Source organism: Catharus ustulatus (assembly GCF_009819885.2).
Source record: "Catharus ustulatus isolate bCatUst1 chromosome Z unlocalized genomic scaffold, bCatUst1.pri.v2 scaffold_29_arrow_ctg1, whole genome shotgun sequence".
NCBI lineage: Eukaryota > Metazoa > Chordata > Aves > Passeriformes > Turdidae > Catharus > Catharus ustulatus.
The window spans coordinates 5763270-5787916 of NW_024879446.1; the positions used below are offsets into that span (position 1 = coordinate 5763270).

The 24647-nt window shown below is 37.8% G+C and overlaps 1 protein-coding gene across 4 annotated transcripts in view; it reads right to left on the minus strand.

Annotated features, from left to right (window-relative positions):
- Positions 1-24647, minus strand: part of APC (APC regulator of WNT signaling pathway) — a 102405-nt gene that overhangs the window by 13157 nt on the left and 64601 nt on the right. For 3 of the 4 annotated variants that reach the window (XM_033086632.2, XM_033086633.2, XM_033086631.1), the window contains exons 7-15: positions 21204-21287; positions 13260-13364; positions 9571-9693; positions 6737-7115; positions 5544-5639; positions 4836-4975; positions 2828-2905; positions 863-979; positions 24-238 (exon numbers count right to left, since the gene is read on the minus strand). In XM_033086632.2, coding sequence (XP_032942523.1) covers positions 24-238; positions 863-979; positions 2828-2905; positions 4836-4975; positions 5544-5639; positions 6737-7115; positions 9571-9693; positions 13260-13364; positions 21204-21287 — 1337 coding nt within the window. The remainder of the gene's footprint in view (positions 1-23; positions 239-862; positions 980-2827; positions 2906-4835; positions 4976-5543; positions 5640-6736; positions 7116-9570; positions 9694-13259; positions 13365-21203; positions 21288-24647) is intronic. The other variant, XM_033086634.1, reaches the window with a different exon arrangement.

Below are 24647 nucleotides of genomic sequence, written 5' to 3' on the forward strand. Positions count from 1 at the left end.
AAAACTGTCAGAAGTGTACCTACCTATGGTCCTCATTAGTAGCAATTAGGCTAGAAACATTTCTTAGTATTCCTCCTCCACTTTCTATGATGGCTAAAGTATTCGTTTGGCTCCGGTATGTCAGTGTGCCAACCAGAAATGCAAGAGCACCATCAACAGCACATATGTCAGCTTTGTTCCCAGTGCAGTGTGCTGACAAATTCCATAAGGCACTCAGAACGCTTTTCAGGGTGGATTCCTAGGAAAACAGCAACATGAGAAGTTATCAGCTATTGACTTGAAGCTCTCAGAAACACATTCAATTAGCTCCGTATGCTGATTCTGCTCTCTGGGGTGGTAAGCTGGGTGCAGGCAGCAGTGCACACATATTTTTCTCACTTTGCTCTTTCCTTCAGCCATGGATTTAGTAATACCTGCCCAGAGGTATCAGAAATATGTACCTCAATACTTGTTTGCTGCCACAATGGTAGAAAAGGCTTGAAGACCACTTGGCAGGAGTCTCTGGGATATAAAATACTCCCATCTACACACCAAAGAAGTGGTAGATACATGCTAACTGAAAGAGGTTTTATTAAATGATAAAATTATAAAGAAGACTATTTTAACAGCACAGCTCATGAAACTGAAAAGCAAAAGTGTTCAACCCTCATAAATAAAATCAGATCAATACTAGTTTTGAGGTGCCATTGCTCCACTGTGGTCTGCTGCTATGTTCAATCAAGCTCTTCTTCAAAGCAAATTAGCTGAACCACATCAACTGTTTGACCAACTGCTGTTATCAAAAATGGTAAAACAGTATTAGTGTTTTGTGTAAAATGAATGCATCTCTCAAAATTTCAACTTCATCAGTCATAGAAGATACCTTCTTCACTTCTAAAGCACATTCCATCAATGCTTTCACACTTCCAACTTCTCTTAGAGTCTTTTTACTGTTTACATCTGCTCGCCAGGACAAGTTCCTCAACACACTTGCAATGACCTGAAAAATGTGAAAGAAAAATAACATATTTCAAGACAGATACTATTTCAGCAGGTTATCAGGTTTAGCAGGTTTTCTTCTGGACATAGCAAACGCTATGATTAATTAACAGTGGTCATGTTCAGTTACTGAAAAAAAAATTGCTAACATCTGCTTTTTGTTATATTGTCTGCTAGACTGGTACTTAAATCAGATTTGAAATCAGCTTCCCTATTTCCCACACCAGTAGAACATTTGTAGACAGATTTTTTTTCTCTACTCTTATGTCTGATATAATCTCAGCTTTTCCACTTAGAAAATAGAACAATATTACTTGCCTGTCTCTCAGATGGCATAATGATTTTAATGTTTATAAAGCTCTTTTAAAATACACTGTGCCTTTTATAAGCAGAATAGTTATCTTCAGAAGATATCCTTGTACTTGGCAGCATTAGACTGAGGTAGGTTGTCACTGTAGTGGGCAGTCATTACACATTAAACTCCATCCATTCAGCTGTAAGCATGCATATCCCTCATGAAATAAACTTGATAGAAAACTTTTGCTTATGGATGCTCTCATTGTCACAGAAGTGCATACACTTTTCAGGTTATGTGGTGAATGCTCCGTTGCTCACCCCCCTAGTCGAGCACAGGGAGCCAGAGGCACATGGAAGGGGCCAGGAACCCTGGCTGGTCCCAAAGAGCCACCAGTCCCTCAGAGCCCACCTCAACACAGCCAGAGGAGCACAGGAGCCCAAAGCCAGGTGGGAACTGTGCCCCATCCAGGCTCTTCCCAGGACTCTCCCAGGGGACCCACCATCCCATGGCCCAGCTGTGACACTTAGGGGAGTCAAAGGAAGCAGCTCTCTGCCCATTTTGGACTAGGGATGTGGGACACTTTGTGGGATCCAGGCGAAGAGCATTCTGGAACTCTAGAACACTTATTGTGGGATAGCAGGACGCAGAGGTTTCAAAGGCAGGAAAACGGATGGATTGAGGTGTTCTTTCAGCACAGGAAAGCACAGAGGACAGAAAGGCACAGTGACATCTGAACAGCTGACTGGCTGATACAGTTGTGTAGACATGCCTTTTGAGTACATTCAGTCCCATATTCTTACTAAATTCCATTTATAATTTGTCCTGAGTGGAGGACTTCCTGCTCTGTGTGTGTGTGTGTGGTGTCTAGGTGCCAGTGGCTGGAGACATCCTGGAGGTGAGAAGGCTCACAGGGCTGTGACTCTCTTTTCAAGATACCTGTCCTAATACACAGCACAGAGTTTATCCAATAACCTCTATTGTAATTCTAATATTTTCCTCATTTGTAACTAGTGAGGTCCTCTTGTTAAGGAAAGAATATTTCCTTGACAACATTTTAAGAGATAAGGTCGACTTTATTTAGAATTTTTCTTGTATCTGGTAATTCATTCAGACAGCAAGGAAAACAGGGGTTTTCTTTTAAAGAGCTATTTCACTTTGTATGCAATAAGCACTAATTAAAGTTGATTATAATTTAGTATTTAATAATTTTACCCAAGTTCCAACAGTTCTGCTCTCTCAGCTCTGATGAATACTCTAAGCACTTCGTAAAGGCTGTATTTTGAGGCTGTTTTCCTTATACAGCAGGACCCATTAGAACAGACACTTACAGATCAGGGTCATAAAGATAAGATTTACAGCCTGGGCATTATGATTTAAAAAAAAAAATAAAACCAAACCACTAAAAACCCCCAGCACATGATCTCAAAGATAAGAATGTTTTACAAGAAGAATGTACTTCCTAATTAATGAAATGATTGTGAGAAAAAATTTGCATCAAAGTTAAGGCCTACAAGACAAAAAAAGAAATATTTTATCTCAAAAGAGCATTACCTGCTGTAAGTCTTCACTTTCAGATTTCAGCTGGGCTACAAGAGCTCTCATGCAGCCCTTCATGGAACATAATGTAGCCTGGTAGGAATCAGGAGGAAAAAAAAAGTGAACAGTATTAAACAGCAGGTTAGATGGCTGCTTCTGCACAATACTTTGGTATTTTAGGCATATCACATCTAAGTTCTAGAAAACGTTGTAAATATGTTGTCACGATTATATAATTTCACAATTATAAGCCGCACCATTTTGACTAAAATTTTGGTCTGAACCCAAAGTGCGGCTTATAGTCAGGTGCGGCTTATATATGGAAAAAGAACAAAAAGTTGCTGTTTTAGTTTGGAGGACAGGTGTCTGCTGAGAAAGGCAGGAGCTTCTCTTTGAAATGGAGAATGTAAACCCCCTCCCTCCAAATTATTATAATTTTGAAATCAAGGGGCTTTCAGGCAAAAATATGGGAATTAGGAATAATAGTTCTTTTCTAGGGAAATTAAAATAGAAATACAGTATTACAAAGAAACAAACCCCAAACCCTGACAAAGTCAGAGTACAACCTGACACCCTGTCAGGCAGGGTGTTGGCAGCAGTCCCATTAAATGGTGGCTGCATCCTCCTGCAGTGATAGATGTGATTCAGCTGGAGCAGTGCTTCTGCAGAAGGTGCAGTTTCCCTCCAGAGGTCCGGTGGTGATGTGGAGAAATCTGGTTTTCCTCTGGAGTCCAGTGGAGAAAGGGGCTCCCTTAGTGTCCCAAAACCTCTGTTTTTATCTTGGTAAGAAATGTTGGGCTTTTCCCCCTGGCTGGAGCAAGTCCCAATGGGATGAAGTAATTTTATCAGTCCCACAGTGGGACTCAGTGGGCCATTAGCAGAAAATGACTGGCTGGAGGAAGGATGGGTTGTGAAAAGAACAATGGCCCTGCCTGGTTTCAATGGATGGCCCATTAGCAGAATATCTGCCATTGAGATAAGGATCACTGCCCCCACCCTCAACGGATGGTGATAGAATAGACAGATACCTTTTATCACACTCTGTATTGTAACGTGCGGCTTACAATCAGGTGTGGCATATGTATGGACAAAGAATGAAAAGTTGCTGGCACCTGGAGATGCGGCTTATACTCAGTGCGGCTTATAATCGCGAAATTACTCACAACTACTACAAGCTGCAGCACAGCTATCACTTTCAATACATAAGGGGTAAAATTGTGCTAAAATTTTGTATTTTTTACATCAGCTCTAGGACATAATCTGGACCTTTACTACCTTAGAAGACTTCTTTCCTCTGCACCAGATAAAACCCCCTGTGAGCCAGTAGTGTGTTGTTACCTATTGCCTAGTGAGAGAATAAATCCTGAGTTCTCTGAAGTCTATTATTTCCATTTACTGATGAAACATCTTCCCTCTAATAAAGAAAGGTAAGTCTTCAGCATGGAGTTATTTTAAGATCCACAGGCAAAATTTGGGGCAAAAATCTAACTTTCTAGCCTTTGAAACAAACGTCCTTGTCAGAAATCAGGGAAATTGATTTTCTCTTATAATGACTGAAGTACTGCCCAGTTTGATCCAGATACATTCCAGACACTTCAAAACATGATCTAGCTTGAAGAGGTTTGAAAAATTTCATTAGACAGTAACTGAATTGTTAAATAATGAAAACTTCAGAAAACTTGACCCAATTATGTATTTTAGTTCAACATTCTCAGGTATAATCAGTTCCTATAAAATCACTGTGTGCCATACTAACCTAGTTCTCATTAAAAAATCAGGACAATAGACAAAGTCTTTGCTTTCAGTGACAAAAGTGATTTGAGAGCCAATATCATACTTGTATGATGCAACATTCTGTTTGTGGTGCTGCCAGCAACAGGATGGAATGAGAGAGGTATGTGGCACTCCTGCCTTGAGTTTAAACTCAATATCCTATCCTGGAGATTTAAACCACCTGTGTTGAGAGCTGTAATTCAAACAGCTATGAACTGAAATTACTGCAAATTTACAGTTCTGCTCTCACCTTGTTTGCCACATCTCCAAAAGTCAGGTTTGTCAGAGCCATGCCAGCATACCTCCTTAGAGTAACACTATAGTGATCATTTGTGAGTCCATACATTTCACAATCCACTTGCAGCAGTTCAGCAATGGCCTGCAAACCTCCTTTAAAAAGATTCAGGTAAGAAAAAAAATAGTATCTGTACTCTAATATTTTAAGTAAGAGACATATATAGCAGGGAACAAATTGTATTTTTATGTACGGAACAAACCTCAAACACCTGAAAACCACAATGTTCAGAAAGACATACAGATTGCTAAAATTGCATGCATTGGAATTTACTGAGCATGGACTTAAAAAATTCAGGCTGTCAAACAAGAACAAATGGAGGATGAGAAAAGCCCACTAAAACACCAACCAAAAAATCCACCCATTCTGGGAAGTAGTCTCCATTTTAAGTCTAATACTTGTAAAATTGCAAATATTTCCACAATAATACTACTCTTACAAAATTCACAATTCATGCCAGAAAAAACAGTAACTGACATAATAATTTATCCACTAGGAAATGGTGTGGTTAATTTCAACTGCTTTCAGCACTTAGGGGGCAACAACTGACATAAATGAATTGTTATTAATAGCTTAAACTGTTAGTAAAAAAACCCCCATATATACAGTGACATGGACAAGGAGTACCGCAGTTTCTAGCAAGCTGCTCAAATCCGATCTTACCAAGCTCATTCATTGCATGTCTGTGTTCTTCATCAAATGAAAGTTTCATCAAAACACACACTGCAGGACAAATCTGATGATCCACTGCAGCAGGCACTGATCCAGAAACAGGTAACAATTAGTATCTCCCACGTGATTTTGTCTAGATTGTAAGTTTTTCAGAGCAAATCTAATCTTAGAAAGAAATCAGCTGCCGTTTTGGTCAGGTTTGTATCTTTCCAGTAATCCATGAACACACAATTAGTTAAGACGATTACTAAAGAAAGTGTGTACTGTAAATATATTTGATGCTTGAAAACATTTTAGAGAGAATCCTGAATGTATGTGCTGAATTAGAAACAAAAGTTGCAGTGCAAAAATATTATCCTACTACTCTCAGAAATTATTAATCTTTGTGAAACAAATCAATATGGTCAAATAATCTGGTGACATTAAATAATATTCTGTTTCTTTGGGGGCTATAGCCTTATGAATGGTTAATTAAACCCTTTGCTTCATAACCTAGAAGTTTTTAAGTTCCTACTTTTTGTGAGCTAGGTTCTGGATAATGCAGAAATGGTACTGATACAGCTTTTGCAGAGCCCACTCCTGCTGAACTGCACCAGGCACAAAGGCAGCCCTGATTTCAGTCACAGACCTGCCACAGATACCTACAGGCTGCCCTCAATTCAGAGAAGGAACTAAGCTAACTCTAAGGTTAAATCAATTTTTCTAACTGTTCCCTCAGAAAAATCCTATTAATTCTGAAATACAGCATTATAGATAGTGGTTCATTTTGATAGATGGAGATTATTTAATTTGTGCTCTCTGCCCCTCTTCCAAATGGAATGTACTATCTCCTAAACTTCTGCATGAAAAGCAATTTAGGATTGTTTATCCATAAAAATGTAAAACAGAATGAGTACACATTCAGTATTATTTTACAAATTACAAATATAAACCGCTAGAATTTCTATCTGGAAAGCACACAAGTTTAAGATTTAAATAAAAAGCTTGTAAGTAGGTTATCATAACTGTGACACGTACTATTTCCTAACAGTAGCTGAACTTAAAGAAGAAACCACACACACACACGCATATGTATATACAAAAACTACCATACATTCAACAAGTCAGATTAAAGTTGAACTTTCTCTAAATTCACTCTTTTCAATGTATCCTTGAAACATTTTCATATAACTTGCAGAACCTACTTGGGTTTTTGTCTTGGTCCATGCCTTGTTCATGTGCCTCCTGCCATTCCCAGCACGTTTCACAGTAGGCACGGATCTGCTCCAAGAGATGGAGCACACGGATTTCCCGTCTGCCTCGCTTATCATCGGGCTGGGAGTGAATGATGTTGTGCAGCGCTGCGCTGGCTCTGGCACGGGCCTCTTTACTACCACGGGAGTTTCCTAACAACACAGAGTCCTTATCGTTGCCATGTAAAAGCTGGATGAGGAGAGGAAGACATCCAGACTGACGCATGGCTATGCAGCTGTCCTGGGAGCTAGACATTGCTAGCAATGTTCTTGACATGTCATCTTTATCATGAGTACCAAGCATTGATAACAATGAATACACCATTTCCACCTGCAGGTCAAATGATTTTAAAAATACAGTTACGTTTTAAAAACACACATCAAATTGAAATGAAATTTGAATGGTACATATGAGTAAAATAACCCCTTATTTCATGGTGAAAAAAACTGTACTATTTAAAAGTAATTAAATACTGTAACTACTTCAGCATTCATAATCTTAATAAATTCCACTTAGTGGTTAAATGGCTGGAAGTAGGGGGTAGCTGCGTACAACTGTATTAATTAACAAAACCAATAGCAAAGACTTCCAAATTCTCACCACACAAAAAGATTAAACAAATGTATAATGAAAATGTTTAATTTTAGGAAACCAAAATACCTTCAAAATTAAATCTGTCTTAAAAAAACTATGTTCTGTGTGAATTAATTACACTTTATTTATAGTCTACATCATGATGGAAAAAAACTGACATCCATGTATTTTAATATTTTCCTTTAAAATACCTCAAAGTAACAGATAATTCTTTGTTCTGATGACTGATTTTTATATGGACCAGATTATTTAGAGCAATATAAAACTAAAAAGTTAAATTAATACATTTTTAAGTTTACAGGGATCAAACAATAATGCAAACAAATGCTTATTTAGTATGTATAAAATACTGAGTGTTTGTCAAATTAACTCATGCCATGAAAACCCAGCATTACCCATTTAACTTGGAGTAACCCTATTTTTTAAAATTAAAAATAGTGATTTTTGAGTGATTCCCTTGGCTTTTGTGTAATATTGTGGTCAAGGCACTATTTGGTTGTACTCCCACTCTTCAGTAACAGCTCTGAATCAGGAAATGCATTTGATTCTTCTAGTCAACTTTTAGCAGAATAACAGGATGTAGAGGATGATCTTAGATACTATCTAAAAACTCCAAACTTCTAAAGCCAAGATAAACAGGAACATTCAAAGTCAAAGCACAACATACAGAAACTATCAAAGGGAATTATAAAATAGCAGTGTGTGTGTTTCGCTAGAATATAGTAACTAAGGAAGAAATGAGACTTTGGACCATAAGACAAATTTTCCTACTAATAATTAGATATTTGCACTGGTTACCCTATCAATGAATGATTTTATTTGGTATCTTCAGTGCCAATTCCAATGTGCTTGAAGATTAACATATATACAGAGTTTTTTAAGAAATTAACAGCAGCAGGGAGACTAAACAGCGAGTCTGGTAACACAGACTTCTCCAAACACATGACTGCTGAGGCAATACAAATCTTAGAGTCTGTATGGTCAAATGGCAAAACTTATTGAAATAGGAGCCTCTTCTATGACAGTCTAGCATCTCAGTTTGGAGATGCTGTCTTCCTAGTCTGGGAAACCCCAAATGTAGCATTTAAACAAACCCTCTGATTCTTAAAGAGAGTGAATTTAATTTGCTTTATGTGTATCTCCTTGCAGATGTTTCAACTGACAGCTATAATCCAGTGTTACTCAGATTTGGAAGGTAAAGTTTTTGCCAGACAGTAAAGCTGAAGAAACCATCAAATCAGGCCTCCAAGTTGCAGATCATGGAAAACAAACAAACAAAAAAGTCAATTTGTTTTTCTTGTTTACACACACTGCCCACAGACTCATCTCTTTTTGCACTTGTAAATGCACTCTTCCATTTAGAATTGCTACCATTTTCCCTTTTTGGGTTATTAATATTAATAACTGCCTGCTCCACAGCACACTCAGTTCAACCCGTGTCTTCGCCTGTATCCTTCCACACTCCTGTTCCTGCCTTCGGGGCTTTCCCACTATTTGTAACTTTGTGGAGTTCTACAGTTCACAGTGAAAACTGTAGACAGCTGATGTCACCTCTATTTAGGACATTCATACAGTGTGGGACTGAAATGACAACATTGTACCACTGTTTTAAGGCCCAAAATCTTTAACGCTCCACAAAATTAATTAATTAATAATTCCCAGAGGACTGTGCTCAGCACAGCACCCACAGTATCCACACTGCTGCTGATTCCAGAGGGAGTATGAGATCATGAATTTGACTTTTTATTCCCCTCTCTTTTCATGCTGCACATGTATTTTTGAATACAGTCTTGTATTTGCAGATGCTGTGAAGGGCTTACATAGGTTTTTTTTGTCTGTTTAATTTCTTGGCAACTGTGTCTGTTTTGTGGATTTGGGTTCTGTAAAAGTATTTGAAGAAGCACTCTTAAAAAGGTTAATTTTCATCACTGATTATAAAGCAACATCCCAAGGTTTTTAGATATTCCAGTAACTTCTAGGAATTGTCGCTCCCTACTGTAACAACTCATAACTCATCATCCACAAGTAAAAAAAAAGTATTTCTCTGCATATATTTTCAAAGTTGAAAAAATATATTAAAATTTTAACTTCATAAAAATTACTACGGGTGGACAAGACTGTTCAGATAATATTAGTACTATTGGCAGAAACAATGAGGTTATTGTATTAGTAAAAATGTAGCATTAGCGACCTGTGGTTTGTAATCTTCGGTTACCTTGGTACCCAGATGACTTGTCAGTCTGCGAGGAACAGAATAGTTACTACTAGAGCTCAGAACACTGGCTGTCTCGTGGTCCACTCGAGCAGCAGAACCCTAAAGATTTAAACAACAACTCATATAAAACAGGGTCTGAGGAAAAGAACAACATTGACTAATTTAGTTTCAGCACTCCACAATGCAGCTATGCTGACAGCAATGAACTGCCGAACTGCTCTGTTAGGTCTTCTCTGCCCTGACAAGACTTAGACCTCACTGTTAAACCTGGTTTTATTAAGCCCTTTTCCTGAGATTCAGTCCTAATAGAACTGTATTTTCAACTGAATGGATTTATAATTACTATTTTCACCAAGAAGAAGTGGAATTTGCAACAAAATTAATAATAAAAACCACCCTCCACTTTTATGTCAGATTTTGTAGTGCACTGGAATAGGTATCCAAGAACCCACCAGCAACAAAAGACTGATTTGGGCAATGAATAACTACTTGAATTTGTCAATTTCAAAAGCAAACTCTAAATGGTTGTGTATTTTTTTAGAGGTAACTGTAAAATAATGCTGACAAAACTTGATGTAATTTTCCTAGAACCTCGGTATGTTCCTAACTGTATTAGCAAGACTCAATTATTACCATCTTTGTCCTCTTTTAGTTAATTTAATGTACTAGTATTTCTTTCTGCCATTTTATCCACTACTATTCTTTACTTTTTTATTTGCTGTTGTTTTCTTTCTATCCGAAGTTTTCCTTACTGTCAATCCCTTCCCATTTGCTTTGGGAAATTAAAACATGTATTTATTTAGAGAACACTTTTAATACCAAAAATTGTTTTTCTGCAGTAGTCAACAGTTTCTCTTTGATCCTCTAAAAATGCTAAAATCTGTTAATGGAATTATTAGCCTAATTTGCAAAACATTTTCAAACTATCTGGATCAGTTAACATAAATTTTTTTTTTTCAATAAAAATAGGTAACACACTGAAGAAAACTCCATGGAAGACACTTTGAAATAATGTCTTTTTCTTCAATGTGCTCCATAAAGAAAGAGGAATTTTGCAGTTCATACAGTTCAACATCTTAAACGTGACATTGAAAGAGACTGTAAGTACAAAGTAGGAGTAACTTAATGAAGTGTTTGTATAGACAGAAAAGAATCTAGTCATGGAATATTTAAACACATTAACATTATTACATTCATTTCACTCTTGCATTTGAATCCAGAAAATGTGACACATGTTCCAGAAGAAATATTTTATGCTACGAGAGTGTAACTGGAATTATTTATATTAGCACCATTTATTCCAATCTATATTTCCTAGGTAAACCAACCCTAATTTTCTCTGTAGACTACAGAGAAAAAATCAAAATCTGGAAGTTTATGAAGATAATCACACTATGTTTTCTGTATTATTCACTTAAATAAAGTACAGTGCTAGGAATATAGGAATGAATTCCCCGATTTTTACACCATGCAATCCCTTCCTATTTCCTCAAATTACATTCAGAGGATTACAGGTTCAACATAAATGTATGTACCAAAATTATCCATTATTAAGCCCAGTGTGATTGTTTCAACCAAGAAGGTAAAAATGATGTAAGCCTGGGGCACCACCTATTAAAATTCACTATTGTGCAGATGGAAACAGCAATATTTTCCCATCTTTTTCCCCAAACTGTATCAACCTCAATACAGGTAACCAAATTCTTCAGAACCATCACGTGGCTCTGCTATCTGGGGGACACCACGATACTCAGCTGAAGTGTAACTACATTTCTCACTGGCCTGTAAAGACTAATGGCAAAGAACTCATGTCAGGTGAGCAGTCATTCATCCAAGAAAATAGGAAATGACAAGGAAATGTTATGTGGACTTTTCCTTGCTAAGACCTTCTCCTTTAAAATCTTTTCCTGTCTACCTCATCTTGTTTCCACCTTTTATACTTCACTGTCTTTCACTCATTGTTTTACCCTGCTATTTACCATGCCAGTTTTGTGGGATTTTTGATGTTTTGTGATGTATTTTGTTAACAAGTCGGACAATCTCAACAAATTCCTTTAAAGAACTTGCAAAATGAAGCTATAAACAAAATTTTACTTCAGTGGGAAAATAGTGAGTGCAATGGAAAAGAAGACAGCTGAAAGATGGTATTGAAAAGGACACACTTCAATTAACACTGACTATAAAACCAATTAGAAACAAATAATTTGGTGAAAACTTTTTTTCCTTCTCTCCACTGAATGGTGATTGCTCTAAGTATACTGAGCTGGTTTCTCAGAAATAAATGTTATGCCCAATCCATTAAACCTTCTCTGTCTGGACTTGCACTGAAAGCAAATAATCCCCAGATGGCTGTTTTAACACAGATACAGCAACCTAACTCTGTCCTCCATCAGGAGGAAAGAATATCCATGTTTTATACATTTTTGCAACACACAGGTCAGAATTGTACAGATCCTCAACATTAAGACCTCAACTGAATTATGAATGCATCTTCCATTTGCCTAAGTCTGCCAAGACATGACAATGCCTTCTAACTTCCTTCCTTCTCTGTACAATACATTGTGCAGGAAGAACTCCTAATTCATTCTCTGAAGATGGATGATAGAGCAACAATGCATCAATTATTTAAATACATTATGGTTTCAGCCCCAAAGCAGCAGTGAACTATTTTCTTCCCAAACAATAAAGCTGTCATAAGAATTAAGTCACAACCTCAATAAGATATCGATGATAGAATTTAATTCCGAATGGTGATAAAATGTATTTCAGAAGCAAAATTACAGGGTGTGCTTAATGTTTAATCAAGTGAAATATTCCAGCCAAATCACAATTCTTTCTGATAAATCTTCTACAAGACACTTTTGGAAATACTTAAATAATTCTACTTCCCTGAAGTAACAAAAATATGCTGCATATGATTTCAGCTATTAAATTTGTACTGTGAAGTTTTAAAAACCCAAATTGCTAGTGGGAATGTCTAAGCTACAGTTGGAAATCATGAAGGAAATAATCATGGTAAGTAAGTAAAAGTATTTTTAGCCGAAGAGAGAAGTAATAAATATTGATAAATACTGGTTTTAAAAGACAAGAATTTAATGTATACCTCAAAATATTCTATTAATGCATTTCAGTAAAAAAAGCAGGAACAGCAATGAAAAATTATTTAGAAGCACTTCGGCCAATTTTTAGGAGATTACCTCATTGATACCTCATTTCAAAACCTTAAATAATCCAGTATTAAAGAAGCATCAATGATAAACCTATCATTTACTTCTTTTTTAAAAAATCACCATTATCTTAGTGATAATTTGAAAATTAAAATTTGAATAATTTTCCATCATTTACTAACACTTCTTATATTACAATTCATCCACAATGAAACACATTTTCTGTAGTCTTTCGTGCTATCTCTTTCACACCATTAGGCTCATTAATCATTTAAACAAAAGAAAAATCTTCTGTGCATTACTGAATATTTATACTTCCCTTTATTAAAACACTTTCTTCCAGTAAATACAAGAAGTTTCCCAGATATAGATGGAAAGAAATAAAACACATTTTTTTTAATAAGTAGGCATGCAAACACAGTAAGTTAAATATGAACATAAGCATCATATGTTTCAAATAATTAATTATATTAAAACAAAAAAAATTACTCTATTTACCTGACCAGTACTGCTGGTTGCCACGCTGATTTCTGCTGCTCCTTGACCTTCATTCTGCCTCTCTGTATCATGGGAACCTGCCTCATGCTTGCTTTGAGGTGCTCTCTGTTAATGCAAGAGTTGATGAAATTACAAAAAGAAATAAGGTACCATTGAAAGCTTTCTCGGGTGTGAGCACATCAATACTGCGTCCTCGGGAAGCTGCTGAGCAGCACTTTGCATTTCATAACCCCAAGCCTCAAAAATTAACAGCAGAGACTGAGCGCCTTCAAAAAACTGTGAGATGAAAGAGAAGCATTTCCTCCAAGGATTACAGCCCTGCAAGACAAAGGATCCGCTGTGACACACAGCAGCACCATTTTCCACCAGCTGTGCTCACATCCCTATCAGAAGTGTAACAGAACTGGAGCAAACAACTGTCTGCTCTGCTCAGCCACGTGATCCCTGCTTTTACTGGGCTTTTACACGGCCAGCACTGTTCAATTACGCTTCATGTTCAAAGATGAATGATTTCTGCTTGAACAGAAGGATATTTGTACTCTAAGAATCCTTCTAAATATCAAGGACAAACAGTGCAGGAATTACCACTTTGACAGAAAATAAATTTATATAGCCTGATACTGATCCATCTAAATTTTTGTTGAAATAAATTCAACTGATGTGGCAAGGTGGTACAGACAGGTTTCAATTCCTTTACAAAAATAGATTTTTATACATCTACATAAAAACTAAATTGGCCTCCCTGCTGCTGACAGGCATTTAAACGAGCAGTTATGAAATATGTGAAGTATCAAACATCATAATTTAATATATTTAAAACATTTCAGATTTTCAGAATCACATGAATAATCCCTGGAAATGGCTGACCTCTAGACTTGAAAGTAAAACAGACTGAGAAGCTAGTATCTTACAGATAATACAATCTTAATTAATTTATTTAGCCACATATGGTATATGTCATGCAGTTTTTATGTGGGTCTACAATGTTCTTGAGCTGCAGCGCCTAGGATAGCACAGGCTGCCTCATCTTGCTTTAAGGTTATTTATCTCTGACTTGTAGCAATAGCTCTCTTCAAATATCCTGAAATATCTTTGGATACTCTCAGTGATTAAATTCATACAGTATCATTGGCAAAAACAACTGTTTCATTCATCTAAGACAGAAGAGTCTCATTTAACATTGAGCAGACTTTCAGAAACCAGTAATCAGCACGTGAAGTGATAATTTAGGGATAAACCCAAAAGTGTAAATATAATTTAAGTAAAGGAATAAGGTATGCCAAAAATGCAGGATATTATGCAAACTAATAATATTAGAAAATTGGAAACAACGATAGGTAACAAATTCCTTGACACTGTATCTTCACTTATGGAAAATAAGTAAGCCACAAAGCAAATCTCAGGGTATTTTAGGACACACAGTGTTACTACTTTTTAGAATCTGATCTCTAATTTTTCATACACTAACTGAAGAAACTTTGTTTCCCAATACAAGAGTGGGGCACCCAGTCAAGATCAGGCCTTGCCATACATGAAGTGAGTTCAGTATAATGCTGAACTCTTGTCTCACAACACATTCAGTCTTCAATGAAGTGTAATTATGAGTTCGACAAAATCTACATCTAAGCTTGTATAAATCAAGACAGATTTTTCCAGTCACTAAACAACTTTTTGAATCACACTAAGAAAGCAGTGGTGAACATGCCTAGAGGTGAAAATCTGAATGGTTCATTAGCAAGGCTCTGACTCACTGGGACACCTGAGGGGGAATACTACTCCTCTTCCAAGAACACTCCTGGGGTTGGTGCAGGGTGGTGAAAATGTATCTATTAAATAGTTCTGCTGCATCCAAAGCACAGACACAGAGATATTTCATTCCCTGACAAGAGAAGTTTCTGCTCTCCTTTAACGCTCTCTGCTCCTATCAATATAGATCTGTTTGCTACATCTCATTTATGAATGAGATGCCTTCCCATTCCCCCTAAGCACTCTCAAAAAGGGTGCCAATATGCCAATACACAAAAATAGTCAACACCCAAAATAATTTTCAAGGCAGTTTTTAACAGTTACTACCAGCTAGGGTTTATCTAATTTGAAATGCAGAACGTGCTTGCACATGCATTACTGTCATATGAACTGCCAGCTGGACTTGAACATCAAATCTGCAAGATCTCAGTGAAGACTCCCTACCAATTCAGCCACTGAAGTAATTTGAAGTGAGCTGTCCTCTTCATGCAGACTGGAACAAAGGAATTAATAATAACACAGGCAGCAGAAAGCAGTTTATTAGTTGAAAACTGAGTATTTCTATAAATACATATTGTATGTATACATGATTAAACTTATTTATTTATTATATATATGAAAATAGCATGTATCCATGCACATGGATAATGTAAATGTATTTTTGTATTCAGTATTACTATAAATAAATATTCATCTGGTGAAGTGCAGATTAATGGTTATAAAGGCAATATAGCCACTAAAGTATGTCCCCTCTTCTTTCAACACTGAACAGAGGACCTGTACAAGAAAATACCGAAGCTACCAACCACATCAGCAAAGAACCACAGCAGGGGAACACCTGTAGACTCTCTAAGCCCTGTGTGAGGCACAGGTGCCAGAGAATGACACTCAGTCCCCTGGGTTAAACTGCACCATTTATTTCAAGGCATGAATTTTGAGGAGGCCAAAGCTGGTTTTGTAACCTCTGTCATTGCTAGATTTCGGCATCACACCATGAAAGTCAGTTTGACAGAGCTCACTTGTTTGCTCTTGCAGCAACATTGTGGGACACTGCATCTGCCAATTACAGTGACATGGAGCTGCTCCTTCCATCACATTCGCCACAATTTTCTAAGTGCTTCTAAAGAACCATCATTATCAATTATCAATTTCAAGGTATTTATTAGTAGAAACCCATAAACTCTAGCTAGCATAGTAGACCTTGACTATTTCTGCTAAAAAAGCAATAAATAATAATTTTACCTAATACTTTGTCAACCTTAGTTGCCAAACCAGACACTTACATATTCATTATGACTTGCCATTACTCCATATAAAACACAACATACATACATATGTAAGTAAGGCATATATAAGAAAACGGAAAATGCAACAAACAAAACTAAGAAACTCTAAGAAATCATTTTGCCACAGCTGATTTGAAGACAAAAGAAAATCTCAAAGTCAAATCCTTGAGAATGCTCCTCATTACAATTTAAAACCTGCTGAGCATAATCTCAGGAAGAAAAACATCCTTCACATTTTATCTACAGTGACACTGCCTAATGGAAGTACAGTAATTTCACGATTATAAGCTGCACCTGATTATAAGCTGCACGTCCAGGTGTCAGCAACTGTCTTGGGTTACAATACAGAGTGTGACAAAAGGTATCTACAGCAATTTCACGACCATAAGGCGCACCGGACTATTAAGCGCACCCCCCGGGAGTCGGCAAAATTCGCAACTCTGTAGATCAGATAAGGTGCGCCGGACCATAAGGCGCACTTTTTTTTTGCAGCGAGGCTCCGCCCCCAGCTCACCCCACGTGGTTGCTGACCGAGGCCCCACCTCCACCCAGCAGGGGCGGTGCCGTGGGCCCCCTGGTCTGCCTTCACCCGGCAGTCATGGGCCCCCGGGACTGCCTAGACCCGGGAAGGGGGGTGCCGCAGGCCCCCTGGCCTGCCTCCACCCAGCAGGGCCGGTGCCGCGGGCCCCTGGGCCTGCCTCCAGCCAGCTGCCGTGGCACTTCCGGCTCCCCCCACGGCTCACAGCTCACATTTCCGGTTTGGCAAATTTCGCAACTTTGTGCATCAGATAAGGCGCACCAGACTACAAGGCGCACTTCCGGGTTCGAGGGAAAATTTTAGTCAAAAGGGTGCGCCCTATAGTCGTGAAATCACTGTATTCTATCACCATCTGTTGAGGGTGGGGGCAGTGATCCTTATCTCAACGGCAGATATTCTGCTAATGGGCACTGAAACCAGGCGGGGCATTGTTCTTTATCTTTTTCACAATCCATCCTTCCTCCAGCAAGTTATTTTCTGCTAATGGCCCATTGAGTCCCACTGTGGGACTGATAAAATTACTTCATCCCATTGGGACTTGCTCCAGCCAGGGGAAAGAGCCCAACATTTCTTACCAAGATAAAAACAGAGGTTTTGGGACACTAAGGGAGCCCCTTTCTCCACTGGACTCCAGAGGAAAACCAGATTTCTCCACATCACCACCGGACCTCTGGAGGGAAACTGCACCTTCTGCAGAAGCACTGCTCCAGCTGAATCACATTTGTTACTGCAGGAGGATGCAGCCACCATTTAACAGGACTGCTACCAACACCCTGCCTGACGGGGTGTCAGGTTGTACTCTGACTTTGTCAGGGTTTGGGGTTTGTTTCTTTGTAGTACTGTATTTCTATTTTAATTTCCCTAGCAAAGAGCTGTTATTCCAATTCCCATATCTTTGCCTGAAAGCCCCTTGATTTCAAAATTATAATAATTTGGAGGGAGGGGGTTTACATTCTCCATTTCAAAGAGAAGCCTCTGCCTTTCTCAGCAGACAACTGTCCTCCAAACTGAAACTGCAACTTTTTGTTCTTTGTCTGTATATAAGCCACACTGGATTGTAAGCCGCACTTCGGGGTTCGGACCAAAATTTTAGTCAAAATGGTGCGGCTTATAATTGTGAAATTACTGTACTTCACATATTTTGAGTTACAGATATTATGAAACAGTGGTCTGTAGCACTAATGCCAAGAATTTCCTTTTTTCTTTTAAATAATTTAATATTGTACTCAACAGCCAAAAATTATTTTTCGACAGGTCTACAACCCTACAGTGGATGAAGATACCACCACTTGCAGGTAAATTACTTCAATTTTTTCTAGAATCATTCACAAGACCTAGCAATTTGCCAAACCTTAAAAATGTGGTAAAACGTATGTGAGAATTTTCTCTGCTCATTGATTTCTAAAAGCTGAATTTATGTTGCAGTGTTATATTTGTCTTCCTCTTCAAGATCTATTGCACTTGGATTCCACAGGGACTAGCATCACCACAGGGCCTACCATATCAGCAGACAAGCTGTGATATTTATAATTGTTGTTACCAGATCTTTATAATGTGAGGAGCACATTCAATTTGGTTATTAGCACCAAAAACCAGGAAATAAACTCTCCAACCAATTTACCAGGTTAGAAAGCCAACATTTCTTTATTACCAGTGCTGAATGCATGGGGAATTCTCCTCAAAGCATGCTCAGTAACAGACTAACAGACCAGGCTGCATTCCATATTCATCAGCTTTCCTGAATATATCCATGTATGTTAATTATTTCCATGGACTTATCTGGATATGGTTTGGGTCTTCTGATGAATCTTTTCTCCTTGACAGTATCTCAAATATGTGATCAGGTCCTAATGTATTACTCATTCTTTGCTGTCACACACAATCCTTGTTCTCAAAACTAAGATATCAGCTAGTACATATCAATCACTGATGTAAGTAAATTAGGAGGCATTAGTTGGAACACAACTTATTAGTCACAGATGTAGGGAGTCAATACAAGGTGACACTAATCTCTGGCACTTTTACTAAGCACTCTACAAAACTAAGCATTAACCACAAATATAGGGATCAAACACTATTGTGTTATAGTTAGAAGAATTTTCCAGCATTTTCCCACTGCTTCACAGACTTCTTCTTGAAGAACTATACTTGTTTCAGTAACAGTATCAGGCACAGGATAAAAATACGAAAATCTCTCATATTTGTATTTTTCAGTTATATGGACTTTGCAGTGTGACTGCACCACCACGCAATTTCAGAATTAGATCTAGCTGTTCTCCGCAGGACATAGTCATCACTTGGTAATGATTAAAACACGCTGTTATGTAGCAGGGTGTGTGTAGTGACTGCCTCCTTTACCACCATTAGCACCCTGGTAACTCTGTCCTAAAACATGTAACTACACGACCAGATATCCAAACATTTTCCAGGTGAGACACATTACATGAATCACATACCTGAAATATTGAAATATCAGACCTTCAGTGTATGGGGCAGTAATTCGGTGGAAGGAGTGAAAAACTAAGACAAAACCTTTTTTCTGAAGTCGCATCTCAATGCTGTTTGAGTCCCTGAGTTCAAGGAAGTTCAAAATAATGCTTTGTTTTTTTCTACCAGAGTAAAAGGTAAACACTCTGGGGACAGGATCTATCTGACTATATGGGGCAAAAGCATCTGTTGAGAGGCTGGTCCATCAGGCAGGGAGAGCTTGACACCAGAAATGAAAGGGGACAGAGAGTAGGGCTGGCAAGGCAGGAGCCCTGGCTGGTGGGAACACAAGGGCAACAGACATGGCTGAGATAAGAGGAACGTCCTTGGGCACAGGCAAGAACAAGGTGCAGCAGAGCTGCCTTGCTGGGAATACTCCCAAGCCTGTGCTGCACAATGGGCACGGCCCTGCACCACTTCTCAGGGCGCAAGTAGGAGGTGAGGGCACAGGGATGTGGACTGAAAACTGCTGGAATAGCTGGAAATCAGGATGTTGCAATCAAGTAGTACAAGGTACAGGCGGAGGCAAGACAGAGTTAATACTGTCCAGTATCTGCACAGTGGGACGCAGTGCACCCTCTCCAGCTTGGAGAAGCTGATACAGCACAGGGTTCAGCTGCCTTCCAGAGGGACATGGACAAGGGGTAGGAATGGGCTGAGGGGAAGCTCCAGCTGTTCAAGAAAGGGAGTGCAAAGTCCTGCACCTGTGAGGGAACAACCCCAGGCACCAACACAGGCTGGATCTGTCCAGCTGGGAAGCACTTGGAGTTCCTGGTGGGGTATCCTATCCTTTATCCTTGCGGCAAGAAGTCCAACAGTGTCCTGTGCTGCGGTGAGGGGCAAATTGCCAGTAGGGCCAGGGAGGTGGCCCTTACTCCCCACTCAGTATCCAAAGTCCTGTTTAGGCCTGCCCAGCACAATAAAGCTGGATTTACAATGGATTCACTGAAACAAGTCCTGTGCATGCTATAGCAGTCCTTAGGAGTCCTGAGCATCTCTCACACACACAGAGGCTGAGACAACTGAGACTGTTCAGCTGGAGAAACAGAAGGCTCAGGGAGATCTTGTCAATATCTATGAACATCTGGACAGACCAGGCAACTTCAACTCCATACACAACGGTCTGCATCACTCATAAGAATTGACTTCATCCCAAATACTGGAACTATGAAACCAGTATTTTACAAAATGGAAAAATATACATCTTTTAGTGATCCAAATGATGCTCTGTAGTTATTTTGGGTGAAGACAAGTCATAAAATTCTCATGTCAAACACAAAATTCACCAGTACAAGAAACTGAGCTGACATTCTAAGTGAATTTCCACAAGAGCAGCTTTTGCTAATGGCAATTACCGCTATGGACTTTGTAACTTACAGGAAACATCCTGCATTTCTTAATATAGAGCCCTGTACTTAAACACTAAAAATATACCAGGCTTCTATAATGAAGTTTGACAGAACTCTATTCATCCTTTTTTAACATGTTATCTCTTTCAAAAGACAAGCTAACCGTGATAGTGCTTATCAGAGATTCACAATTAGAAAGGTATGTACAACAGATTGTTTTAATTATTTCTAAAAACAGGATTCAGCATTTAAAAGCACATTGCACATTGACATTTTTACTGAAATGTCAAGCTAAGCTTATAACATATATGATTATTGATTGAAGCGCCACAGTAGTATGAGGACTAATCCAAGTATTCCATCCTCAGTTCATTAGAAACAGAGCAAGTAACAGTCTAAGAATATTGACTACCTGATTACTTGTGACATCAACAGCTGATGGGCATAATCCTGCCTACCACTTTATTCAAGTATTTTTGTTTTTTTAGTGAAAATACACATAACTACAATAAGAAAACGGAAGTTATTTCTCACTAACCTCTGCTTCAGCTGCTTGTGATTGCAGAAGCTGTCGTATACGAAGAATGTCCTTCTCTATTTGTTGAATTCTGGCCACCCTTGCCTGAAATGAATGGATTTTCACATTTGATTTTGTTCAAAAACTCCTTTTACTTACTGTACATATTGACAGCATGAAGTGTTCTTGACAAATACTGCTGACTACAAAACAAACCTACTTCAGTAGGTACATGCAGCAGGTATTACATGCAGTAATTCAATTGTTGATCATAATGAAAGGAATGATTGCAAGCATTCAAAACACATAAGGGAGTAGTTGGGGTTTTAATAACATTGAATACTCATTTGGATGTAATAGGTTGGCACACAGCACATTTAGGTATTAAAAAATGCTCCCCTTAACTTGCACAACATTTCTGTTTTGGAAACTAACATTTTATGCAGGTCTGTAGCAAATTCACTTTTATCTCAAGTATCAGAATTTTACTTGCCTTACAGAGATCTGAGAGATACTTTTATTAAAAGAGTGTCTTTGAAGGTATGAGACCCTGACATATTTCTATTATATTCAGTTGCTATACTAATTTTGGAAATTTGCTTATGCCCAACCTCTGAGATTTTCTGCTCCTACAATTCTCAAAGAACTTAAGAGTCTTAGTAAAAAAAGAAAAAAAATAAAAAAAAATCTACATACTGCTTCTTTAGTTTATCTGGGATTTTACAGACATCTCTGTTTCAGTCTTTTACAGACATACTGCTACTCATTTCCCATTGCAACCATTATGTGGTTAGAAAAGGGAATGTATATGTACTCTAAATGTAACAGGATACATACTCCACACAAATTGTACAGTGAAGGACAAGATGCATTAACAGTCTGTGAAACAGTAAGTGCATGAGCTTGAGAATTTAATACACTCACATTATTTAACTTTAAATGAGGGCAGAAGACAAACTGATTAAATGCTATTTTTTTCTGCCATGGACAGATTAATAAAACAGAGATATTGTTGAAAAAATTCTGATGCCTTTACTTGATTAACATTTACAGTGCTTTACTAGAAAAGCAATCTGGTGGACACTGCAAAGATCAGCACTATTACCAACCTTGTTTGACATGTTTATAATCTGAAAATGAAAATAAGATGAACTTTCAAAAGATGCTAATGCCAAAAGATGCACATGCAATAGAGACACAATGCTATCTAGAAAATTTAGAAATACAAAAGAAAATTAATGTAAAATGTACAAAATATGAATTATTGGAACACATCAGAAGCAGTTGTTGGAAAAACACCACAAGCATCAATATTTAGTAGAGTTGGAAAGCTACAACTTTAAGCTATAAATTTGATTTGATTTTGTAAAGTAAATTATTGGAAAACACATAAAAGCTTCAGCACAGAGGCAAACGTAATTTATCCCACCCTTTGCTCCTGATTCAAGGAATTTTTAAGTATTAGAAAATAATAAAATATTTCTGGGAATATCTATGCATTCGTGACATGATGCATGACTAACAAAATACATCTCTCATTGTCCTTAATAATTACTTGAATTTTATAGTATTACAGAATAGTCTGGGTTAGAAGGGACCTTGGAAGGTCATTTATTCCAAACTCCCTGCCAAGGGCAGGAACATCTTCAAGTAAATCAAATTGCTGAAAGACCTGTCTGACCTTGAATGTTTCCAGGGATGGGGCCCCTGCTGCCTCTTGGCAACTTCATGCAGTGTTTTACCACTCCCACTGCAAAGCATGTCTATCTTGTACCTAATCTGAACCAACTCTCCATGTAAAGCCATTACTGCTTCTCCTATCATTATTCCCCTGCTAAAAAGTTTCTTACAGGTCCCTTTTAAGGACTCAAAAAACACAGGTCTCCCCAAAATTTCCCATAATTTGAGTTTCTTTCTGTGTAACCAGCAATGTATCCAATAAATGGCAAAAAAAGGAGTATCTTCATATATGCACCTAAACACAGGAAGAAAATTTTAAGCAGATGAAAACAATTAAATAGCGCATGATTTGCCAAGTATTACTGACTGAGTCCTCCAAAGGGACAGGAATTCTATCCGCCCTTTCCAATTTTAGTCCAGAGATTTAAACATCAGATCATTCTTCTAATTAATTTTTTTTCTATTACAGGGAAATGGAGGAGTTCCACTAATCAGGAGCGTACTGTGTGCCAAACAATACAGAAGCAGAAAAAAGGAATGCGTTTCTTGCCATAAGGGGTAGGAGCCTAATGGCAAATGGGCAAAAGTCTGAGATACACAATGGAACAAGCAACAGCAGTGTTTTTAACTTCAGAACCTACCTGAGAAATACCACCTTTGATTTCTATTTGTTCATACTACATTGCCATAACTTCTATTATCATGAAATAGTTGTATAAAGTAACTTTACATTTGAAGTTACACATTATTTGGCTTTCATTGCCCCAGTAAGGAGTCTAACAAAACAAAAATAAAATTCCTCTGCACTCACAATGACAGAAAAACTACCACTGCATAGAAAGTAAAAGTAAGGAATAACAATATGTTTTCAAAATGCTGTCTGCCTTTTTTGCTTGGTTGGGTTTTTTTTCCAAAATAAACATATACAATAGACAAATGCATTAATGGTGTACATACAAGACCATTGTATAAATGTTAACAGTGCTGAAATGTTTATCTGTGTGGAATTCCAGGATTTAAATTTTCTTGTATCTTTAGTGGTCTCCTGTTTTAGCAAACTTTTAGAGATCTTGAGATAAATTCTTATAAGAATGGTTAATTTAATCTAAGATTTTAAGAAATTCTTAACCTAAAAAAAATTGGATTCCTTTTGTTTTGACTTGAAGAAAAAAAATTCTATGTGAACATAAATTCAGTCTTAGAATAGAAGTATTTTAAAATTATATCTTACAGAAATTAAGTTTGCTTCTACTTATTAGCAAATATATTGGCTACAACTTTTGAACAGCAGAAAACAAAAACATGTCTAAGAATGGTCTTTTCCTTCTTTTCAAGTAAGCACTACTATGTAAAATTACCAGCTTCACAGAATAGTTGCAAGTTTACAAGTTAGCATAAATCATTAAACTAGCTAAAATAAATTGCCAGTAGGCTTCTTAATGATCTTTCTGAACAACTGCTGGACACGTGCTTGTGAACAATCTTCACAGAAGACATCAACAGTCATTTGCTGTGATTTAAGTTGCTTCAGAAAGAAAGAAAGCCAAATCATGCCAGACAGAAAACTGCATCAATGGAGAAAGCTATTGTTTCAAGGCCCATGAGAAAGCGCAGCTACAGAAAAGTGCAATGACTACTTGGGCAACTGCAGGTTACCAGCTCTCTCCCAGAACAATCTCTGGGACTCTTCTCTTAATTCAGAGATGTCTGCAATGCCAGCCTTTATGTAGTTGAAATGTTCCCTCCCTTCAGCCTACATTTTACTTAACACTGTGTTTCCCAATC